General features: G+C 40.1%; 1 protein-coding gene across 4 annotated transcripts in view; it reads right to left on the bottom strand.

Moving 5' to 3' along the window:
• The window catches only part of lsamp (limbic system associated membrane protein), a 666837-nt gene that overhangs the window by 229246 nt on the left and 418210 nt on the right, over positions 1-19381 (bottom strand). For all 4 annotated transcript variants that reach the window (XM_028800476.2, XM_028800477.2, XM_051926294.1 and 1 more), the window contains exon 3: positions 5718-5843. In XM_028800476.2, coding sequence (XP_028656309.1) covers positions 5718-5843 — 126 coding nt within the window. The remainder of the gene's footprint in view (positions 1-5717; positions 5844-19381) is intronic.

The raw sequence follows: 19381 nt of genomic DNA, 5'->3' as shown, positions 1-19381 counted from the left end.
ACACCTCCTATTCAATGAGTTCAAGGAAGAAAAACTTGTTAGTCCCTGTTGCCTGTAATATGGGTATCTGCTAAGAAATAATTTCCACTTTTTTGTATGGACTGAAAGCCTGACTATACATCTTTAACTATGGACCCTTTAGGAACTTTGATGAAATTACTTTTTGTTTTCCTCTCCTTCAGTGTCAACTGGCCACATCTCAATTATAATATAAAATAGACTTACACAGTTACTACTTATTTATATTAATAGTTTAGATGAATTCTGTTTCAATGAATGCTTGGCTTAATTAGTTCATTTATGTATGAAAATCTTGTGTGTCTGCACTACACAAAAATAAGTGGAACTGAACTGAACTGCATGGGATGCAAGTTAGTTTAAAAGTGGAACTGGGAGCAATAAGAATTAAACTATGAGTCGCCATGAAAGAAGGCTGGCCTTGCAACATCAGGACTGTCAAAGGCATTGCTTTAGTCCAAAACTAATCTCTGTCAATTACAGTATAGTTCAGAGGTTCAAAGCTCACTACCTGCCGTAAGTTCTAGAATAAGATCACAGCTGAGTACGCTGCACAGTTAGGTGCGTCTCATTTTCACAATTTGGACATGAAGGAGGGGGCATGAAATTACTTTGATTCACCTTAGTATATGTTAAGCTGGGTGTGTTAGCACAAGTGAGGGAGTACTGCAGTTCCCCATCTGCTCCTTTACATCAGGATTGTTTGCAGGTTAAATGTATTCTTTTTTTTCACATCATTTTTGCAAGGTTCATTTCCTTAAAAATTAATTACATGTATTGCTTTTGTTCTTTCTGTTTCTTCATTGACAGAGTTTTTCTTTCTGGGGAGGATTTTGCTTTGCCGAGTGGTCACTGCACATGTGTCACTTGATTATGCAACATTATTTAAGAAGGAAAGGTTGAAGGAACAAATTGCCTGTACTTTACATAAAGAATGAAGTAAAGACTCTATCACAATCTGAAAGAATAAAAAGAAATTATCAAGAATAGCATCTCTGGTATTGATTGCAACTTTTGAAAACTCAACAAATCAATCATCTCTTGCGTGTCTCACGATTCTGATTTCAGTCTTCGGGCTCTTTTGCTAGCTATGAAAGAAAACAAACAAAACCAGTGACACACATTTTTTTTCATGAAAAGATGTTCTCATTGGTCACAATTCATATGTTTAGAGTCAGGCGAGTTGGCTAAGAGCTTATTCAAAGGGAGTCGGGATAAGCAGTGTGTTGCATTTCCAGACACAAATTTATATTTTCCAAGCAGAAGAGGTGAAGCAGATGTGAACTGGGCCAGCATGTGTTTAAACTTTGATTCTGCAAAGTGCCTTCCATGCCTCTAAGGGAAACCACCCCATCCACTACAAACTTTGAGTTCCAATATTGACCATAAATCTATACTAAAATATATATGTGATTCTGAAGATTTTTAAATACAGAGGCTCTGTGTTTGTTGTACACTCTATAGAGATTACTACCTCAGCACTTTCAGTCATTCTACCAGAAGCCCATCTTGAACTAGCCAACTAGTCCAGATTCTACCATTACAAGGCACACTTGTCTGCTCACTGCAATGGTTAGCCTTCCCACATCTATTCCTAATGAGCCACTGATGGAATATGATACTGTATAACAAAATAAATATCAAAGTTACAATGAATCCCAACGTGCCTATTACACAACAGTGCATACAGTAAAGAGAGATACTACTGTCCACAGCACAGCAGAACTGAAAGTCTTGCACAAAAGGAGGCTCCTTCATGCTCTCATTCTCTTGGATCCCGCTGGTCACCTGACACAAGGGCTCAGAGCACTGGCTCCTGTTCTGGTTTTCATTCTGACAGGTGGCGATCTGGAATTTCTGCCAGAATATACAGTATGTCTGATTTCATGCTTGTAGGCACCATGAATGTCAAGTGCCAGTGTCTGACCTTTCTTTCCCCATCTCTGAGAGGATGAACAGCAAGGCCAGTTGGAGGAGTGTGGCAGATATGGTACACAAGCCAAAAAGTAGCCCCACAGTGAACTTGTGGCTACCAGTGTCTATCTGAGCACCAGAATGAACTAAATTCATCATCAGGGAACTGCTTGACCAGTTTGACTCCCCATCTGTGAAGTGGTAATCAGCGCAGAACTGCAGTCTGTTACTGTACCTCCTGATCTACATATGAAAAGGGACACCTGACCCACTAAAGAGGGACTTAAATGGAGTGAGTTAAAATAAGGTCAAGTGTGCTGTTTAGGACAAATGTTTGACTAAACCCACAAGGACAAAGGACATTTGGGAGGTTTTTAATTGAGTAAAGAAAGACATTCAATATAAAAAAGTCTTACCTACTAGTGGGCACATTTGTTAAAAAAAAAGAAATTGTGAGGCCTGGTTTCAAACTAAATTCATCTACACACCATTGGACAGTCCTTCTTGTGACTACACACACAAGAACGGAATGGTGCAAATTTTTATAATGAATCTGGAAGAGATGCCCATGTCGAGTGTTCCTTTCACAATGCTCCTGACGTATAAGTAGATGTCTGAGGTATAATCATTTTGCATGTCCACTAAAAATTACTGGATTTTTACAAATCAATCTGATGTCTCTGTGTTTCCTTTGCCTGAATACTCCAAGTGTGTGTAACAGTTCAGTCATATTGCTGCAAAAGGGAATTTGTTCATGTTTAATTTATGTTGCCCCTTTGGAAAACATGATTCTAAAGTTCCTTTCACATTTTGGGCAGACAAGCATTTTTTATTTTTTGTGCTGAAGACAAGACAATCACTTTTGTGCTTCTATTCCAGCCATTTAACTACCTCGCCATGTGCCTTATCCCAACTGGACTTGTGCACTATTTTGAAATATCCCCAATCTAATATTGATCCTGGGGCAACAAAGCAGTAAGTATGCCTTTAAAATACAGTCAGAAAAAATAAAAAAATTTAATTTTTTGCCCGCAGTGGGCTGGCACCCTGCCCGGGGTTTGTTTCCTGCCTTGCGCCCTGTGTTGGCTGGGATTGGCTCTAGCGGACCCCCGTGGCCCTGTAGTTGGGATATAGCAGGTTGGATAATGGATGGATGGAATTTTTTGCTCATTCCATTCATCTTCTATTTTGCTTATCCAGTCCTCAGCTAAAATAAAATCAAGTTTTGTCTTTTCTTGGTCCTTCATGTCTTAGCACATTGAAGTGTAAATGGAAATGGGGTGTGTGGCTCCAACACTAGAAATATGCATAAAAGGACGTGAAACCGACAACAAAGTGTTCCAAGGGAGTTCAGCAATTTGGGTCTACAACTTTGTGACATTAATGATACCAACACGTTGCTGGAGAATGTGGGGGTGAGAGAAATGTTGGACAGCTTTACTGTGTGTCCTCCATTGCCAGTCTTTAACATAGTCCATTTCTGTCACTCATTAACTTCCCTTACCTCCACCACCCCCCCGACACTATACTGAACTTAATGTGCCCTATTCTCACATTCTGCTCATGGCGAATTGCTCATATCATTTGAAACTCACCAAATTGCATCTGTAATTTCTAACATGAAAATCAGTTCTGTGTGCAGAAATTAAAAAGAGCTTCAGTGTAATAGTTCTTCAAAATTACTCAATAAATCACACAAAAAAACAAACAATGGCTTTCGGCATCGCTTCTCTCCAGTCTTGGAGATGCACCATTTAATTTAATCTAAATTTCATCTGAATTTAATCAACGCTGTTTGAGTGGCTAGGTGTCTCTCTGCGATCAGCCCTGATAAAGTTCAGATAGCTCCCAATTGAACCACGCTGTCAGAGTTATTGGTCCCTAAACTCTAATAAGGCACGCATAAAGAAAGCTAAACAAAGCACAGAGTCAAAGGGCTAAGTGGAGACGTGCATGCTGACGAAAGGCACACCAAACCAACCCGAAAGACAAGGAGCTAGATGGAGCTGACTGACATGTCCTGTGCTTAAGCAGAATGACACAGGGGCAGAGAAAAGAGTAGGCTCTGCACAGCCTCCAGTCGCTCAGTTCCGCCATCTTCCTCCCCAGTCAGTAAGAAATATTTAACATTCAATCCACGCGACAGCCGTTTGAACCCAATCTTTCATTTACATGTTTATATTCCAACCCAGCACCATGGGGGTGAAGTATCTTTGCATAATTATATCACAAGGTGAACTCCAGTAAAATTCTAATGAGGTCTGCACTGGCAAGTCCCATATTTACCCCTCCTTCCAAGCCTGACCAATGTCTCATTCATTTTTCTCTTGTGAGCTAAACATCTATTTTAACTATTTTTAAATGTACACACAGGTAAAAAATTTGCCACATCCAACAAAACAACAAAGATTATGAAATTAGTCTTCTCAATCAAAAATAAAAACATGACGCACTGCTTAAACAGGTATGTAGCTTACACACATTCATTTTGTGACCTCTGTTATAACTGCCTTAGATGTAAAGAATGGCATAAATTGTATCAATTTAAGAAATAAAATGAGAAAAATGAATGTGAAATTTGGCAATTCCTTTATCTCACAAGTTAAAGAAATGTTGGCGGAATATCTGAACTGAATGCACCTCTCAGCTCTGCCTCTAAATTGATAGTAGTTTGATATTTTGCATTTTGACTCGATAGATCTTGTTGTAGAGAATGCTGATTCACATAATCATGCTGATCCAAGGATAGATGATACTTTTGCAGAGCCCAATAGAAAACACAACCCATTAAACCATTACTAGGGGTAAAAATGAAACACATGTAACTTGTTGACAGCCTATTTGAGTGACTGAAGTTAAGAACAATGTGAAAATCACACACCGGAAACACAGAAGCACACACTTAAAAATAAAATCAGATTGTAGACATCATCCATTCAAAGTTGGGTCTAGAAAGCTAAAAGTGAAGTATTGGCTGACTGGATTGCATTATTGAGAGACTGAGAAGGCATAGCAGGAAATGTCTAGTTGCAGTTAGCACACGCCATCTGAAATTCACTACACTTTCCTGGCCAGCAAGTGTCTCCTCAGCTCCCATATAATTTCCACCAGTGTCCTTAAGTACCTGAGTCCCAGTTTAACTGAGTTCTACTGGATCAAGTTTATTGATAGCTTTTAGGATTTTGAAGACCTTGATTAGGATCCAACATACCTTTCTCTGGTCAAGACAGAAGGTTTAATTCCCTAAGTGTGTCAAGTAGTACAGTATATCAGCATTCTTGGCTGCTCACCTCTGAACAGTGAACTTTTCTTTATACCAGGTAAGCAGCTACAATGAATTCTGAGCAACCTCCATGATTGCTTATATACACATAAATGAGAACCTTAGACTGATCAAATTGCTTCTTTCCATGTTTATTGTTCTAGCATGCCTTGAATTATGTCCACCTTTACCTCTTACAGTTATTCCCTTTGCCTCTACATGTCATATTAGTTGACATGATACAGTATGTCTTATTGCATACCTGGCTGACACCTTTATTCAAGGCAGTTTAGAAGAATTACAGTTGAAACAGAGGCAGGTTAATTGGTCCCTGGCCACACGGCAAGTCTAAAACCACAAACTTTGTGGTTTAAAGTCCAGGGCATTACTCACTAAATAATCCTTTTCACTTGCATGTACATGCAAAACCTCAAATGTGCAGTTCTCCATGGGTCACCTGGCTATATTTGAGGAGAACAAAATGCAAATGTCCATTACAGCTTATCGAGAAGGATTCACTTACCTAAAGGGGTCAGATGTCTCCAGTTGACCATAGGCTCTGGTCGGCCACTAGCTAAGCATCTTAATGTGACATTGCTACCTTCATTCACAGTGATGTCCGAAGAGATGTTGTAGATCCTTGGCGGAACTGAGAAGAAAACACAGGAACAGGAACATTGTTATTTTATATGTTGTGCTTTTGGGGGTGACTTTAAAGCTACAAACAGAAGTGATTATTTAAACACGCTGACTGAAAGATCCGGATAAGGTAAGAAAGAACCGCATGAAAACAGTCTTGCCAGCAGAAGGCATTCTCTGTTTGGTTTGGCACATATCCAAACCCCAGTAAGAAACTGCTTCATAAAATTAGGACATTGGATGAATTTAGTTTTTAATCTATTGAATAGAGAAAAAGGGATCTAAGTGTGGATTTTATTTATTTTAAGCTGTCAATCTTCTCTTTGTTACCTGCTACTGCCTGTACCTCCAATTGCACTGACATGCTGCCAGGCCTCTTCCCCTGTGACCCACTGTAACCACATCAGCAGTGACCCTTAGCCTTAACTCCATGGCTATCGGCCTGCACAGAACCAATCATCAGTCTGTCTTTGGGACACTCTGGTTAGCAGATTGAATTTTGGATGATATGAATCTCAGTGCCCTGAATTGTGAGTCACAAGCCAACATGGCAGGCCAGCACAATTCTCATTAATCCTGAGCAGATGGAGTTGAGCCGCTCTGTCCAATCTGAGCTAATGAGTCTTTATTTCCAATAGCAGACCTTTCACTTTCACTGCTACAATTGGCCGGTTATGCCCCAATTTACTTTGCACTTGAGCGATTACTTTCAGTAATACTACGGTGTTATGATAATTAGAACAGAATCTTCATTTTTCTTAGAACTATTAAAACAGAATAATTGCTTTTATTTCTTCTGCATCAGCACCTGACTCATGACCTGGCACTCCCCACTTTCTGCCGTCTTTTGCAGATATATAGCCCAGCTAATTAGCATTCCATTTACTGTGAAATAGTTCGCCTGAATACACATAATACTGCAGATATTCAGCCGCAAAGTTGCTATTAACAGTAGACTGCGATAGATGGCAACTAAGGTGGAGGCCAAATTGTTTTTGATAGAAAAAAAGTAAAGGATATAGGAAACTCTATGATAAATGTTCTGTACACAGGACCCATTTAGAACTATTTAGAGAAGAGATTCATATGCATATAAGAGAAGACAATTTTACCAAAAACACATTTTGTCCTATGAAAGCCCCAAGGAGATCTTATTTCAGTAAGAGGTACATGGCTGGAATCAGGACACATGCATACGTCTCTGCCAATACAGGGGTGGGATGGGCAGATCCATAGCTAGAAAGGATGATTCAGATAACACGTATTAATATGCTATACTGTAACTGCATGAGAGATAGAACCGCATGGAGATAAACAATCTGTACATCATACATCTTAACCTCAAACCATATGCGCAGGATACACTTTCTATAAGTGCCCAGTTTTGCCTGTGTGATACACAAGGTTTTAGGACAAAGTGGGCATTGCTAATTTTGTTAGGCTTTTAGTGCCACATAGAGCCTTTTAAGATGACATATTTAACCGGCTGCGGTGGGTTGGCACCCTGCCCGGGATTGGTTCCTGCCTTGTGCCCTGTGTTGGCTGGGATTGGCTCCAGCAGACCCCCGTGATCCTGTGTTCGGATTCAGCGGGTTGGGAAATGGATGGATGGATGGATGGATATTTAACAGGGATGCAAAAATTTGTCAGCAGGCCCCCTGTCCCAAACTTTGGACAGCTCTGTACTCCATCTGATAACAAAGGTGTAAATCAAATTTGAAGTGACACTTTTGCAGAGCTTCCTTCAGACAAAAAGGCATCCAAATGAATATTCATTTTAGGCATATGACTGCAAAATGAACTGAACCAGTATGTGGTAGACAAAATAATGCTCCCATAAAAAGGCACTGGTTCTTTAACTGAAGATGACCTTGATCCAATCACCCGAAGTTACACTTTCCTTCAAAAACCCACTACACTCATTTTTCCTTGCTCTCTGAAACCTGAAAGCAGATGAGCTGCTCTCTTTTTTGAGGGTGCTAAATGCCAATGATCTTTTCTCTTGAAGCTGGATGACACAAACTAGCTCTACTATCCTAGCCAAACTCTATGCCAGTGACTGAGCCCTGTCTGAGAAGCAGCCATTACTTCAAGAAGGAAACTTTGGCATTTACACTTTTGTGCCAGAAAAAGTAACACTTTTGCCTGTGAAGTTACAGAGGGCACCGCAAAGAACCTAACAGTGAGCAGAGAAAAGGCAGCATCACACCATATCTCGGGCAAAGGACCCTGTAGCAAACACCAGGAGTACACTCCAACATAAGAAGAATTATCTACTAGAACCAGAAGCAACAATACTCAACTCCATATAGCATAGAACATCATCCTTGAAGATATCATAAAACTGTTTATCTGTGCCAAGATAAATTAGAACTCTAAATTAGCAGTGAACAACGACTCTTCTGTGTTATATGTGTGTCTGTTTCAACTGTCTTGCTTCCTGTCTTCTATGTCAATATACTGAATATGAAATAATCATCTATAGTTTCTATAATCTTTGGGTTATTTAATTAATTTACCTTGATATAAGTTGTCATACAAGTGCACATGGGGGATCAGTTTACAGGCTCAAATAGTGTAATTTGTCAGACAGACCGGGGGGTGGGTGCTGTCATCAGTCTCAATCTGTTAGTCAGTTCAGTTCAGAACTCTGATCCTGTAAAGACGTGTTTCTTTGCATTTGCTGATTTATCAGTATACAGGGTGGCCATTCCCAAACCTTTTTCTGTCTGCTGCCTGATTTTTTATGACATTGGTGTTGTGATGTGAGATTTTACATATAACTTGGTAAATGTTTTGTATGTCTTTATTTCTAATTTGGGCAAAGCAATGTAATTTAGTGTTTACCCCCCCCCCCCCCCCCCCCTTTGGAATGGGTCTGTTTGAATTTTATGACAGGATTTGGGGATGTGTGTTTTAAACCAGTTTGGCAAGTATTTCTGTGCTAAAGTCATTTCTACCCCCGCAAATGGGCTAAGGTGTACTTTAACATATGGTTTGGGAGCAGGTGTTAATATGTTCTATTCCCCCATTGGTCTGAAGTATGGCTGTTTGGAATTGGCTTGGTTCAGAAGCCTTTAAGTACTACGACGCCCTATTGGCTGTAGGGGTTGGACAGAAAATCTATATATTTACTTGTTTAACCTCACACTCTCTCTCTTACTAACCAACATCTGAAAGAAGCATCTCTCTTGCTAATCTGTGATGATGAAGACAAGACAATGAAGAGCACAGCTCAGCAGCCATTTTGAACAGACATGTGGCTGAAAGCTGAGCACCAATGATGCCTTAACTGGAGACATTTAAGTAACTGCAAGACTGTGTGCCGCCTGAACTACATATCACCATTTAATCAGGTTATATGGTTGCCAATATTCAAATGTACTTTGCATTTTGTTATTATTTCTGAATATTATCAATAATACATTATTTTATGTGTAACTTAACTTCTGCTTGTCTTTTTACTACATCTAATTGCCTAAGGTTATAGATATAGAAGGGAAGGTGGGGATAAGTTATATACAATAATACCTTATAAACAGTGGAAAGTCTGTGAGATTAGGCATTCTAAGGCTACATATTAATAACTAGCAAAATACCCGTGCTTCGCAGCGGAGAAGTAGTGTGTTAAAGAGGTTATGTAAACATATATATACATAAACATATATACTTATATATACATATCTACATATACATATATCGACATATATACATATATATATACATATACACATCCGCATATATATACATATATCAACATATATATACACATACATATACACACATACATACATACACACACATATATATATATATATATATACACATACAGACACATATATATACATATACATATTTACATATGTACATATATATAGACATATATACATATCTACATACATACACATCTATCTATCTATCTATCTATCTATCTATCTATCTATCTATCTATCTATCTATCTATCTATCTATCTATCTATATATATATATATATATATATATATATATATATAACTATTTATATATATATATATCTATCTATTTATATATATATATATATATATATATATATATATACATATATATCTCTATCTATCTATCTATATATATACATTCCCGTGCTTTGCAGCGGCGAAGTACTGCTTTGAAATTTTTATTAAGAACAAAACCTTTTTAAATTGAGTGAAAATATACCAATAAAAATTTGTTAAGGATCTGTTTTTTTGTGAAGCTGACTTCACACAGCCTCTCTGCTGTTTTATAAACGAACGTCATATAAGGTGTTCCTTTTTCGTTGTTTTGCCAACGGAAGCAGCCTTTTTATTTAATCCTGTTTTTACGATTGTTCTGTTTGTATATCACATTGTCAGTTCAGCACTCTGGTTGTAATATGAGCAAGCCGTGCAAGCTTACTGTTGAGAATGCAACGTATAGTTGTACAGGAGAAAAGCAATCTTGCCTCAAATTAATGGCAACCTTTTGTAGGTCTATGAACTTAATTTAAACTTTAGGTTTACACGGTTCTTTGTTTCCGAAGTACCTGCACTCATGAATATGTCTGTATGCGTCAGTCGCTTCATATGTTCACGTGAGCCGCTCTGTTGTGTGATGTTGCGATGTCCACGGCTTTATTTAATGTTAGCTAAGACCCGGCACTTAAACGTTTCTTGCTACAGCAATTTTAACTCCGTTACAAAGTGATCCAAAGTCTCGTTTATACCTCGTGTCTTCTCATTAAACTTGTAAGTCGCGAATATGGTATTGCAAACGGCAGCGGGAGCATTTCTATAAACTTAATTTAAACTTACGGTTTACACCGTGCTTTGTTTCCGCAGTAGCTGCACTTATGAATATGCTTGTATGCGTCACTCGCTCGCTTCTTATTGTTTCGCTGCCTTCTCAATTGTGTAATGAATGTTTTCTTCAGCGCTCTTTGGGGCTCTTCTTTGTTTTGTACGTACTGCGTTCACAGTCAGTTCACGTGATTACGTGGGGATCTGTTTTTTTGTGAAGCTGACTTCACACAGCCTCTCCGCTGTTTTATAAACGAACGTCATATAAGGTCTTCGTTTTTCGTTGCTTTGCCAACGGAAGCAGCCTTTTTATTTAATCCTGTTTTTACGATTGTTCTGTTTGTATATCACATCGTCAGTTCAGCACTCCGGTTGTAATATGAGCAAGCTGTGCAAGCTTACTGTTGAGAATGCAACGTATAGTTGTACAGGAGAAAAGCAATCTTGCCTCAAATCAATGGCAACCTTTTGTAGGTCTATGAACTTAATTTAAACTTTAGATTTACACGGTTCTTTGTTTCCGAAGTACCTGCACTCATGAATATGTCTGTATGCGTCAGTCGCTTCATATGTTCACGTGAGCCGCTCTCTTGTGTGATGTTGCAATGTCCACGGCTTTATTTAATGTTAGCTAAGACCCGGCACTTAAACGTTTCTTGCTACAGCAATTTTAACTCCGTTACAAAGTGATCCAAAGTCTCGTTTATACCTCGTGTCTTCTCATTAAACTTGTAAGTCGCGAATATGGTATTGCAAACGGCAGCGGGAGCATTTCTATAAACTTAATTTAAACTTACGGTTTACACCGTGCTTTGTTTCCGCAGTAGCTGCACTTATGAATATGGTTGTATGCGTCAGTCGCTCGCTTCTTATTGTTTCGCTGCCTTCTCAATTGTGTAATGAATGTTTTCTTCAGCGCTCTTTGGGGCTCTTCCTTGTTTTGTACGTACTGCGTTCACAGTCAGTTCACGTGATTACGTGGGTGGCGTGATGACGCGATACGCAACTCCGCCTCCCACGGCCATGGAGGTGCACTCTATTACAGTATATGGACAAAAAAGAGGTCCCAGTTATGATCATTACGCGTAGAATTTCGAAATGAAACCTGCCTAACTTTTGTAAGTAAGCTGTAAGGAATGAGCCTGCCAAATTTCAGCCTTCCACCTACACGGGAAGTTGGAGAATTAGTGATGAGTGAGTCAGTCAGTCAGTGAGTGAGTCAGTGAGGGCTTTGCCTTTTATTAGTATAGATACAATAGGGAAAAGTAGAGCAATATATATTACTCTACCAAGACAAAACAATTGGCATTGTCGGCAGGATTTTGGCACCAAGATGACCCAGGACCTAAGAGATGCCCTATTATCCATCGCAACAATACTCCAGTCCGTAACGGTCCAGGTAGGCAACCGGATCACTGAGTGTGAGGATCGTGTTGCTGTTTGGAAGGACCAGGCACGAGTTCTGTCCCAAATACTGTTAATATCTCACCAGATGGACCACATTGAGAGTGTGCAGGAGGAGCAAACAGAATAGGGTCAACCCTGAAAGGGGAGGCACAAGGGTCTTATTATGAATTCTCGGAGGAGAATGTCGCCCAGCGCAACCCCACAAACGCAGAGACCTTTGACAAAGGTGGGGAGGTCCCGGACCAGCAGACAAGGCTATTGCATGAGTGGAGATTTGATCCCCAAATCACTCGCAAGCGTTCACTCTATGTGGCAGGACCAGGCACTGGCTAAGGCCAGATGAAAACAATACCGACAGGTTGTTGAACAAGTCACCTGTTAGTGTCTATTGAGTGCCCTACCTGAATATCTCGCCCAGCCAGTTCGAGGACAACCTTTCAAAAATATCATGGAGATCATCGAGTGATATAGGCCTGCTTCGCAATCCAGAAGGACAAAATGGTCCTTTCGTCAAACCTGGACAGGATGTGTCCCTAACCCCAAGCCCAGCTGTCACCATACGGAACAAAACGGCAAAGTCTCCTGACAAGTGGCAGTGCTCTCTACTCGGCAAAGATCCAGAAAGCAGGGGGAATGGCAGAAATGAGGTATTTCACTATCGTTAACTCCTTATCTTTGTCTTGGACAGGGATGGTAGTTGTAAAAGGACATAAGGTCACTGCACTAATAGACACTAAAGATATTTTCACTGTAGTTCGCTGTTATGTGTAACTGAGACAGTGGCTTAAAGGGAAGACTAGTCTAACCTGTATTCATGGGGAGACACGGCAGTATCGTTCGGCCACATGTATCATCAGTTTTGACAACTCCGTACAGCCTTTACAGGTGGCGGTAATTTGAAATCCACCTTTCCCCAACTGTTGAGCCTGACAATGGCCTGGCAAACTGTCCCCATGTTGTGTACACCGCTGGCATCAAAGAGTCACACGGCGACCCAGTGTGACAGAGAGGAAGTCATGGCAATGACCCTGAACACCCCGACGTCCAGGCCGTGGATGTCATGGATGGACGCTCCGCCCACTAAGGTCAGTCCCGATCCTCTGAACACCCTGTAATTTCAATTTAGGCAAACACCGGCCTCCTTTAAATGAGAACAGTTTAACAGTGATTCCCTTAAGTTTGCAAAAAATGCAGTTGTTTCAGTAAACGGTCAATGCATCTTACATCCCATGCCACCAGGGCCCCAGTTTGTCATAAAAAATGACTTATTATATTGGGTAGCTGAGCATGACGGGGATGTGAGGTCACTGTTACTAGCACCACGGAGCTTCCGGCAGCAGGTCTGTGAACTTGCACATACCCATCTCCAAGGTGCCCATCAGGGAGCCGACAAAACGTTGGAGAGAATCAAACTCCAATTTTATTGAATGGGAATCCATGAGAAGGTCCGACATTTCTGTGCTTCATAGTGTCAGTTACGTCAGATACTTAAGAAGGACTGTTCCCCTTCGCCTAATTAATCCTGTTGAACATATGGGGGTCAACATTGTAGGACGCCTTGATCCCTCTGCTAGAGGACATAAATATATTTTAGTCCTTGTTGATTATGCTACTTGAAATTCTGAGGCTATGCCTTTGAGAGGAGCCAATGCTAAAGTGATCGCACGGGAACTGGTAGGGGTAGGGGAATTTGCGCAATTTAGCATCCCTAAGGAAGTCTTGATGGACCATGGGACGCCTTTCACCTCAGAGACGTTGAGGGAAGTTACCAAATTACTGAAGATCAAACATTTCAAGACAGCAGTATATCATCCTCACATTGATGGTCTTGTAGAGAGATTTAATCAAATTCTCAAACAAATGTTACATAAGGTGGTCAGCAAGGATGGAAGGTACTGGGACCAGCTCCTTCCCCTCATACTTTTTGCCTATCGGGAAAGTGCCTCATGCATCCTCTGGCTTCTCCCCTTTTGAGTTACTATATGGGCGACAACCCTGAGGAAAATTGGACATTCTAAAAGAAGGATGGGAGGAACAGGCCCTCATGCCCACCTCATACTATATATTAATGGCCAAGTAAAGGAACGAAAAGGGCTCATTGACTATCTGGTGAAACAACCAAATCATCCACTGAGTGAACAGATTTATCACATCAACATGCTGAAGCTGTGGAGGGACAGGGAGCCCAACTCTTACTCTGGCCAGCCCCATTCCCTTTTTGCCTACATAAATTACCTTAACTTCGGCCCTAATTTGACGCCCACCCAAAGGCAGTAATCCTGTGTGTTCCTGAGGTGGACAGTGAGAAACCAGGTCAGACCTCGCTAATTCAACATGACATCATGACAGACCCCGGGGTAATCATTCGGGAGTGGCCATACTGCCTCCCAAAGGCAAAATGTGCTGAAGTGGAGCTTGAAATCAAACGCATGCTGGAACTAGAAGTAACTGAGGAAAGTCATAGTCCCTGGTCCTGCCCTATTATATTGGTCCCTAAGCTCGACGAAAGTTGGAGATTCTGCAGTGACTCCCGTTGCCTTAATCAAGTCTCCCAATTTGACGCTCATCTGATGCCGTGAGTGGACGACCTCCTTGAGTGGCTCGGAAAGGTGAAGTACTTGACCACTCTTGACATGACAAAGGGGTACTGGCGAGTTCCTTTAACAGACTTTGCGAAGGCCAAGACAGCGTTAAGCACCCATAGTGGACACTGGCAATATTGGGTTCTTCCATTTGGATTGCGCAGGGCACCTGCCACCTTCCAACGTCTGGTGGATAAAGTGCTATGGCCCCACACTTTCTATAGTGTGAAAACTAATACCCTAAGTTCTTGTCAATAAGCCGCGGCTTATCTAAGGAAAAAAGTTGTGAAAATGAAAAAATAGAATATCGGCTTATACATAAGTCCGGCTTATAAATCCATCGCGGGGGTTGCGTTCCAGAGCCACCCGCGAAATAAGAATATCCGCGAAGTAGAAACCATATGTTTATATGGTTATTTTTATATTGTCATGCTTGGGTCACAGATTTGCGCAGAAACACAGGAGGTTGTAGAGAGACAGGAACGTTATTCAAACACTGCAAACAAACATTTGTCTCTTTTTCAAAAGTTTAAACTGTGCTCCATGACAAGACAGAGATGACAGTTCCGTCTCACAATTAAAAGAATGCAAACATATCTTCCTCTTCAAAGGAGTGAAGCAAACAAATCAATATGTCTGTTTGGCTTTTAAGTATGCGAAGCACCGCGGCACAAAGCTGTTGAAGGCGGCAGCTCACACCCCCTCCGTCAGGAGCAGACAAAGAGAGGGAGAGTTTGTTTTTCAGTCAAAAATCAATACGTGCCCTTCGAGCTTTTAAGTATGCGAAGCACTGTGCAGCATGTCTTTTCAGGAATCAGCTTTACAAAAGATAGCAACGTGAAGATAATCTTTCAGCATTTTTAGACGAGCGTCTGTATCGTCTAGGTGTGCAAACAGCCCCCCTGCTCACACCCCCTACGTCAGGATCACAGATAGTCAGCGCAAGAGAGACAGAAAGAAAAGTAAGCCGGGTAGCTTCTCAGCCATCTGCCAATAGCGTCCCTTGTATGAAATCAACTGGGCAAACCAACTGAGGAAGCATGTACCAGAAATTAAAAGACCCATTGTCCGCAGAAATCCGCGATATATATTTAAATATGCTTACATATAAAATCACAATTTAAATGACCGCTACGCGCTCGTGTTGACTCGGCGACGCCCAGAGCAGAAAGAACGCGCTCCGGCCGCTCCAACCGCGCCATGCGGGGAGTGAGAGAGACGGCAATATCTCACACTCTCTCCCCCCTTAAAGAAATTAAATGGGCGCGAGTGAGACCACTGACCTCCCTCCCTTCTATTAGTTATAGGTTATAGTATGTTCGGCTTATCCATGAATCCGGCTTATCTATGATACAATTTTATTTTAAAAATTCGTATGATTTTTGGTCTCCGGCTAATACATGAGTCCGGCTTATAGACAAGAACTTAGGGTAATTAATTAACTAAATTAAAATTCTCTGTTTTTCCTACAAGGTTAAGGTACAACTAGAAAGGCTAGCATTATATACTGTACACTCCTAACACAAAGCAGAGTACTGATAAAGAAGTACGTTTTCAGCTCAATGTGTTTGTGCAAATAAATATTCTAACAAATTGATATTTGTGGGAGGCAAAATGCACCATCTCTATTCTTTCTTAGGAAATTTTATTAATTTGTTTTCCAGACCTGCTTATTCTAGTACAGGGTCAAAAGGGACCTGTAGTCCATCTAGGATGAACTATGCATAAGACAGGAACCAAACCAGGTCCTTCATAAGACCCTCACACAAGCACCTATATTTACTCAAACTGGGTCAATTTAGAGTTACACAGTCAACTAAAAGTTCTAAAAGGCATGTCTTTGAAAAGAACCAGGGGTCCCCAGAGAAAATACTTGTGCTCTTGAACACAGATTTTACAAAATGTGATTTAAACTTAGGAGCTTTGAGGTAGCAGCATTAACCACTGTTCCACACTTGCAAATTACACAAATATATATACCGTATAAATTCATATTATGAGAATAAAACAAAAAGGACTTCTAGATAGGTGTTTCAAGACATGTCCTAATCTAACTGATCCTGTTAATCAGGAGCCTGGCCAGCTTACACAGTAGATCACGCTGCCCTTAATGGTAAGGCCCTGGGTTCAAGCCCCACACTGGGAGAAGGTATGTTTCACAGAAGCAGCCTGCAAAAAGGCATAACAGTACTTCAGTGTCTTCATAAAGCAGATTCTTTAGCTTGAATTGTAATATTAAGTTAATTTTTCTAAATCTTTTTAACTTATGTTCAGTTGTCTTAGATTTGAAGTCTTAATGTTGGCAAAAGAAACTGTATAAATGGAGCAATAAATGGATAAAATGGAGTAATAAAGTGATAAGGTACTCTCAATAGAAAAATCTGACAGACCTGTTTAAAAAGCAAGCATTACAGACAGTACATCCTCTAAAACAGTATTCACCCACCGCACTCAGAATTACAGTGGTTGCCATCAGTTCAAGGGTTCAAGTTGCCAATAAAAAAGAGCAACAGGTTCAAATAATGTACCCCCCAATTGAAAGTACACAGATAGATAGATAGATAGATAGATAGATAGATAGATAGATAGATAGATAGATAGATAGATAGATAGATAGATAGATAGATAGATAGATAGATAGATAGATAGATAGATAGATAGATAGATAGATAGATAGATAGATCATAGAAGGAAAAGGAAAAAGACAACTTAGATATAACTAAGCCTGATATACTAAATGGTTGTCCTCTAATTTGTCAAACTCGTTCTCTTCTTATGTTTCTTTTCATATTGAGCTCCCTTTCATAATACTACAACATAAAATAATGAGAATGATGGCAGAGAGAAAACAAATCACAAAGAGCAAATGAGCAAAGAACCAATGTATGCACACAGTATTAATTTGGATAGATAATTTCACAAATGGGAGTGCAGTTCATGAAAGTGGAAATCTTCTGTAGTATCCACACATCATGCAACACTACCTTCTTGTTACTCACACATTACCATGACAACAAAGGAGCACATTACTGTAAGTGATATATTTTAAATTGATAAAGCAACACATATTTTCAAGAAGAGGAACTGCAAATTACCTATAGGAGAATTTTATTACATCTCCATTAACTAAAAAATATGAAAGATGGAAGGTATGAAATAAATTATTATTACAATACATAGCTTGACACAATTTATTTTTGCCAATATTTTGAGACATAAATGGTCTTCTGCTTTGATGAAATTGAGGAAGATTTAATAACTATCTAAATAAATAAACACGACAAAACATTCTAAAATCAATATGAGTCGGCACTTTTTGCACATGGACCCTAATTAGTTTAGTAGCATAAATGAAACAGTATGAAAATTACTAAGGGGGAAATAACATAGATAGATAGATAGATAGATAGATAGATAGATAGATAGATAGATAGATAGATAGATAGATAGATAGATAGATAGATAGATAGATAGATAGATAGATAGATAGATAGATAGATAGATAGATAGATAGATAGATAGATAGATAGATAGATGTCAGTCACTCATGATCTGTTCATTCTGCCTCACAGATCCTCCAATGGGTCTCAAGACAGTTCTGTTAAATAATAATTAGGCATTCCTTGCATCTGGCAAATATTTCAAAAGGCAACTGCTGTGAGCATATACTCCAGAGTGGCAGACTTACTGTATGGTATTAACAATGCTAAATCAAAAATTTATTAGGCAGTAGGCTGCTCTGTGGCACACGTTCATAAACCCAGGTACCAAGACTTTATTACAATCACATCATTTATTAAATACTGTATATGACTCTCACTCACAAACTGTGATTGAAATCAAGAATACAGGCTCATCCCATCCCACTAGTCCTGGGATGGTGGGCTGTTCTGATTCAAGATTCAAGATTCTTCATTTGTCACATACACGGTCATACAAGTACAACATGTAGTGAAATACGCCCTGAATCGGCCACGAGACTGCAAAAAAATAAAAAAATAGATTCAGCTAGTTCACCTTCTTGTCTACCACTACAAGGCTGCATGACTCTCTATACATCTCCAAATACAATTACAGATTGTCTGCAGCTAGCAAAACTGTCTTCTCTCCTGCAAAGTGTTCAAAAGAAAAGGGTGGGAGGCTCCTTGGATCCCCTCGAGTCATGAGAGTGCCTCCAGATGGTAGTTGTAGACAAAACCTTTTTGCTTCTTAACACAGCTCATTTTAAACTGTACTTATTGCATCCTTTACAGAAACTCTGAAGGATTCTTTGGGATTTGGGCCTTTCCGTAATAATTTGTCACAGTCCAGAGGCTAACCCAGATCTGGTTCCTTGTGGCTTTTGCTCTTATTACCTGCTTAGCTTTAGAAGACCCCAGTGCCATGCAGTCAGCCTCTAATAACTTCTAATTTCTTTCCAAGACAGAAAGGCAGGTATGCACACAAATTAATCTGCAGTATAGTAAATGGTGCCAACTGATATCTTTACAACCGCAGCACCCGCTGTGCCCCTTCAAGCTGATGAGGCTGCAGTTCCACCAACAAGCACACAGCCTGTTGGGTCCTGGGTAGAAAAGCTTCTTATTATTATGCTGGTGTGTGCTCCTCATTCAGAATGGGGTTGCTTGCAAACAGTGGCAATGTTGACACAACGAGCTTCTATTACTCGCAGCCTCCCTTTAGGGCCTGCGACATTCTGCTCCTTCATTTGAAATACATTGTGTGGGAGTCTGTTTTTGGGAAGGATGCTTTTCTTTGACTAAAAC

This window comes from Erpetoichthys calabaricus, chromosome 4, assembly GCF_900747795.2.
Source record: "Erpetoichthys calabaricus chromosome 4, fErpCal1.3, whole genome shotgun sequence".
NCBI lineage: Eukaryota > Metazoa > Chordata > Cladistia > Polypteriformes > Polypteridae > Erpetoichthys > Erpetoichthys calabaricus.
Note: the sequence above shows the minus strand (reverse complement) of the source record. Positions and strands in the feature narration are given on the sequence as shown.